At 37.7% G+C, this 6341-nt stretch overlaps 1 protein-coding gene across 1 annotated transcript in view; it reads right to left on the reverse strand.

Moving 5' to 3' along the window:
* Nucleotides 1-428: 428 nt before the first annotated feature.
* The window catches only part of LOC109298789 (cytosolic phospholipase A2 epsilon-like), a 106268-nt gene continuing 100355 nt past the window's right edge, over nucleotides 429-6341 (reverse strand). The window contains exons 20-21 of the mRNA XM_019519067.1: nucleotides 1782-1968; nucleotides 429-866 (exon numbers count right to left, since the gene is read on the reverse strand). Of these exons, the coding sequence (XP_019374612.1) occupies nucleotides 670-866; nucleotides 1782-1968 (384 nt within the window). The 3' untranslated portion in view covers nucleotides 429-669. The remainder of the gene's footprint in view (nucleotides 867-1781; nucleotides 1969-6341) is intronic.

The following is a 6341-nucleotide window of genomic DNA, read 5'->3' on the forward strand; positions in this document are numbered from 1 at the left end:
ATGACATATAACTCAGCTATGCTGAAAATTACTGCTAAAATTGTGCATTCCTAACAATCCACAGGATGTTTGGTAGATGGCACCCTATGAAAAGATATATTGGGAAGAGAACCTTTAATTATGTAAACATGAATGGAAACAAAGATTAATTAATTCATTTATGATGTTTAGGGATAATGTAGACTTTAGATCTTGTTAATAAGGATGCCAGCGAGCCAACAAATCAAACTGCTAAGTACAACAATAAAAAAGGCAAGAGACAGATAATCCAGTCTGAAATAAGAAACTCTCCTTCCTGTCCACAATCATGAAATGGGGCCAATACAATAGATTACCTTAAAAACAGAGAGACTTTATTTTAAGAATTGCTCTTGTTGATAAAAAGCAAATCAAAATTATTTAAAAGATTATTGGAAGACTTTCTTATTTCTGTGTGTGCATTTAGATATAGTGTTTCTGATGTTCCTTTTGTTTAGTGGAAACTGTTTGTAAAACCTTGGTTGTTGCAGGTTATAGTGAACTCTTGGTTATTTGAACAGTCATATAATTGAGATGAAGGATCTACTGAGGTCTTGTGAAATACTGTAGATACTGTTGGCAAACCATTCTAAAGCTTTGATCTCACTAAATAGCATAAGACAAAAAATATCATCCAGGAGGCAACTATAACTATTCCTTCTGCTGTTTCCTCCATTCCACTGCTGCACGTAAGGCCTGAACAATCAAGTTTTCATTATTCAGGATATTGTAGTCAGTTAGTTTCACCAGACTGTCAAAACTCTCCTCACTGAATGAGACCTCCCTCGTACGGAAAGTGGAGACATCAATTTTGCACTCTTCCATCTCTGTGGGAGTACGTTCCACACCTACAGCGAAAAAAAGTGCAGTAAGTTTCACCAGAAAGATATTACAGTAGTCTGGGGCTTTCATCAATCAATTAGGCAATGATAGCCCAAAAAGGCAGACTTTTCTCTAGTGAGATAGTGTTAATTGCCATAGGGATGTACAAGTATCTCTAGCAAAATCTAATTCTTCAGTCTCCAGAACCTGCAAAAACAAGGTGTCTGGTACAGTCACAAGGTAGAAGAACATTAATCACTTAACAGAAGTGTTATTTTGTATACCAGGCCTTGGGCTAACATCATGCATCTATTTCTCAAGCCAAAAAAGGAAGATGCCTTAATGGCAAGTAAAAAAATGAGTACTGAGAAAGGGAGGAATTAAGAAAAGTGGCAGGTCCCAAATTTACTGTAATAGATCAAATAATGGCTAGTTACCAAAAGCTCAATCATACGGAAAGCAGAAATGATCAGCCATCTGTGAGGAAGCAGTTTACATTGCAATCAAAGCTCTCCAATTCCTCAAAAGCCAAATCTGTGATGCTGACCTTTTAATGCGTGAACAAAGAGGGGCACAACAAATGAATAACTGTATGATGAAGCTAGTAATGATTCTGAGCCCTTTGCTTTAGCAATAAAATATTTCTCACATCCTCCATTTAAGATGTTTGCATTTTTAATTGCAGTAATTTACATATGCAGATCAAAAGATTATAGGACATTTTGGAGACAGAAGTAAATGTCTCATCTTGAATGGGCCCTTTGCTCTATAATAGCTAAGCGGTATTGACGTAGAGGGAAAATGATACCTTTTATCAATGAAGAGGGTTATTTTATTAAAAAGGGAAGGAGGATATGAGAGAGAGCCAGCAGATGTGAAGCAGACAGGGCAAGCTGGTCAAGATGCATTTTTAGTAAAGTTACTAACTGCTGATAACTTACCAGGAGCTTTGTAGTTTTTGTAGGTGTCATTTACTAATGGGAAAAAAAGGACTATGGGGGCTCTTGGATTCTCAGCATCTTCAAACACATAGCACTCCTTTAGGGTTTTTTTGTCTTCCTCAGTCATCCTGATTTTAGGGAATGGGATTCCTTGCTCTGTTGTATATTTCCCCACCTGCTCCAAAGGCTGAATCATCACAGAACAAAAAATCAAAACTCAAAGAAGAGGGAAAAATAATCATCACAAAATTAATGCTAAATATCTAGGGTTTTGCAGTGGGTTTGCTATAGGAACACATGAAGTTTTAGTCATCAGTGATATAATTTCTGGATTCATGGCCAAGAGATGGCTTCTTCATGAAGACACTGTGATACAAGATGGCTGCAGCTTAGCAGTCCCTGCCTGGAAGCAGGAGGAGCCACAGTACCATGTTAACCCTTTTCACAGCTGCTCTCAAATGAGCACCAGCTTTTGGCAAGTTTTATCCCATAACATGGGTATAGGAGATCTGTTGTACTGTGGTGGGTTGCAGTAGTATACATTGCAGATACAGCTGAAAAGTATGGGTGCCTGTCCATGAGCGCAGAGGCTGCTCCAACCTGCTGTAATTACAGCACGTCAGAGCAAACTCAATTAATTGAACAAGCTTTAGTTCAAGTGCCCCCACCATCATTTTCGAGCATGGGGATGCTGATACATGAGATGCTACAGCACTTTAATTAGATCAGCTTTTGGAGCTACTCTAGTTAAAGCACTCCCCTCCTCCCCCCACCAGAGCACATGTAAAAGTGCCCTATAGTATTAATTTTAAAATACTAGTAAGAGAATGCCACAAGCAGATTTTCAGAGAAGGCAAGAGAGAGAAAAGCAGGAAGTATCTATATAAGGTATTTATCTGGCATCCATCAGTGTAGAGCACCTCAAAGTCTTCACTTTATTTGTCTTCATAAGACCCCTGTGGTAGAGGTCAATGCTGTTATACCCATTTTCATAGAAGGGGAATGGAGGCACAGGCTGTTTAAATTATTTCCCAAACATCACATAGGAAGTATGTGGTAGAGCAGGGACCTTAACTAGGTCTCTGAAGTCCTGGGCTAGAGCCTTAAATCACTAGATAATTCATCATCAGCATTACTTATAACACACCAAATTGATTACTAAGAGACTTCATAGAAAGTTGAATCCAAAGGTAATGAATTATCCCATACGCCACAGAACCCCATGCAATCAAACCACAAATAATTTAATCAACAAAGAAGGCATAGCTAAGAAAGTACTTATGTTGTGCTGTAGTGCTCATGTTGAATCCTGTAGCTACTAGAACTGGCCAAAAAGGGTTTCCCATAAGCAACCCTGAACATAAAATATATTCTGTCTTCCTATACTAAGCTTCAAATTGATTCAACACAAAAATTTTGTTTTGAACTGACATTTCAAAATGTTTTCAGTTACATTTAAAATGTTAGCTCTCTCATGTCTAAAATACAAAAGACAGACATTATTTTGGACTTAATCCAAAATCATTTTGAACTGACATTTTGATATAAAATTCTGTTTTTATAGGTTAAATCAAAAAGCAAAAGTAATATATGTTGAAATGAAATATTAAATGGTGTTACATTTCAAAATATTTATTTGAAAAGAATTTTTCCCTGATATTTCATGCAGGAAATTCCAAATAAATACATAAATAAAAATAAAAAATCCCATTTCTATAAAATGTTCTAGTTAAAAAAAAAACTTACTTTTCATCAGAAAAGCTTTCTGCACATAAAATTGCAATGAGCCCTCATAACTACTTGTTCTTGTTCTGTTCCTGGCAATTACTTTTCTTAAGTTTATTAAAAATGACTGAAGAATACTGAAAATGTCTTGATACAATATCATAAGAAAATGTGTTTGAATATTATAGATTCAAACTGGGCCATTTTTATAAATTAATATAATTTCTCACATAATGAAGGTTTAAAAATGTCTCTGAGTTAATTGTTGTTTCAAGCCTAAAGATGATATGATGCTTATGCATCCTTAAACAGATTTAGAGTCGGGGCACACCTAGCAGACTATGTCTCTGGGGTGTAATAGGAGAAGAGATACCAATTATGTGATTTTTACTATGAGTAAGACAGGGGTGGCAGCTGGGGAGGGGAGCAGGCAGCATAGGAGAGAAAGAACAGGGAGCAGCAACCAGAACAGCAGATAGGGTAGGGAGCCCAGGACAGCAGGCAGAAAGCAGAGCAGCAGATCAAGCAAGGCAAGAGGATCAGAGCGGCACCTGGGGAAGGAGCAAGCTCAGTTTTTGGCACACCTGCCAAAAAGGTTGGACCCCACTGGTCTTAGGTGCTCAAAACTATCAAAAATTAGGTGGTTGTGTGTATGTGCAGTGGCAGAAATTTAGGAATTTGGAGACCAATGGCTACTTAGGAGCTGAGGGAATTCAGTAAGTTCAGGGTGAGGCAGAGGGTCTAAGGATCTAAATTATGGATTTATGGCCCCGAGGCGGCAGTTAAATGTCTAAATGACTCTACAAATCGAGCCCTCTGAACAAGTCACCCTCCTAACCCACTCTTTGATTAGTTAAATAGAATAAGTTCCTCTCTTACTATGGAATATGTTTCCCAATGCTTTAATGGTTCTTCTGACTCTTCTGGAAATCCTCCTCTGATCTTCCAATATCCTTCTTGAAGTATGGAGATCAGAACTGGATAGGGTTCCAGGAACAAGGCATTAGTGCCAAATACAACAGTAACATTGTGATGTGACTAACGTGTGTACGAGCAGGAGGAATCAGGGGCAGTCTGCAGAGCTGTGCTGACTATTCATTTGGACTACAGCTTCCAGAAACCTCCAGGGGCTGGGTGGCAACAGGAGAAAAGGAAAAGGAAGCTTGAGGCTGGGGTAAGGAGAAGACAGAGCAATGTGCATGAGGAACCTAGTCAGCTGTACAGAGAGAAAGGAGTACACAGTGGAGCTGGAGATCTCACCAGCTAGGTCAGCTAGGACTGTGGACTGAAGGAGCTAGACATAGATTTGGAGACAGTTGCAGGCTACTGTTTGAGTGCTCTAGGATCTCAAGGCTTGTTTGAGGACACTTCTAGAGGTGTGGGGGGAAATTAAGGTACTGAGTATATGTTACCACAGTGTTGATGTTTCTTTACCTTTTACCTGTTCCCTCCCTTTGGCCTGTTGGCTTGTGACTCTAATCCCTATGATTTTCTATATAAAAGTGAGAACTCCCCCTTGCTTCTTGTGCCAGTTTCTGGGACTGCAGCATTGGCACAATATAGCATCTTTCCCTCTACCCTGAATTCCCGTTTATACATTGCTAAGAATCATATTATTTCTTTTAACTGAAGCATCACACAGGGAGTTCATGTTCTGCTGATTACCCACCAGGGTCTAGGAGTGCTTTCCTCAGTCATATTTCCCAGGATAGCAACCCCAGCCTCTCAGTATGGCCTATATCCTACGTACATGATCTTACACTTGGCTATATTGAAAAACATACTGTAGCTTTTCCTCAGTTTATCAAGCAACCAGATCAGTGTCTTATTTTATTAATTTACTACTCCCCCATCTTTGTCACCTGCAACCTGTATCAGTTATGGTTTTGTTTTCTTTTGCCATGTTGACAGAGCAAAAACCCAACTTCAGTGGAGACCCTTCTTGAAACCCGCATGAGACTTGATGTTTAATTTGCATGTAGTTACATTTTGATTTTTAAAGCTATTTAACGTATGCCAAATATATCTATTTAATGTATGATTTTGTTCTAGTTTCTTAATCAAAATTTTAAATGGCACCAAGTCAAATACTTCACAGAAATCTAAGCGCAGTACATCAGACTCTTCGCTATATCAACTAAATTTATCATCTCATCAAGATATAAAGTTGGTTTGATAAGATCTATTTACTAAGAATCCATGTTTATTGATAGTAAGCATATTTCTCTGTTTTAAATTCCCTTTTAAATCAATTACTCTGTCAGCTGTTTCATAATTTTGACCAGGAAGAAATCAGACTGATAGGTTTGTATTTTCCCAGATTATTCCATATGTACTCTTAAAATATTAACATAACGTTAGCTTTCTTCAGGGTTCTGGAAGTTCTTCATGTATTCCAGAATATATTGAATATCAATATCAGAACTCCAAAGAGATCCTCAGCAAGTTCTTTTAAAATTCCAGGCTTGATAATTTTAAAATCTCTAACTTTCTCTTAAGAAAGTTCTTAGCTATATTTAGAATAGAAATTATTTCATCATCACTGGTATGATAAAAGTATACTATCTGGATTTTTCCTAAATGCAGAACAGAAATATGTACTGACCACTTCTGCCTCTTTTTACTATAACTGACAATTATACCACTTCCATCGTTGCTAGATTTCATTTTATTCCTAAAATACCTTCATTGTGTATGTTGCAAACTGTACTGACCATAGATTTCTTCTTGTCAGATGATCCATTGTCAGTTTGAAGAATTTTAATAAAGAGAAAGAAAGAAAAAAGGATGACCTCAGATAGCTCTGTCAGACACCTCTCCCTCTGCACCTTTTTA

The sequence above is a fragment of the Gavialis gangeticus genome, unplaced genomic scaffold (assembly GCF_001723915.1).
Source record: "Gavialis gangeticus isolate Ggan-Ray unplaced genomic scaffold, GavGan_comp1, whole genome shotgun sequence".
Taxonomy (NCBI): domain Eukaryota; kingdom Metazoa; phylum Chordata; order Crocodylia; family Gavialidae; genus Gavialis; species Gavialis gangeticus.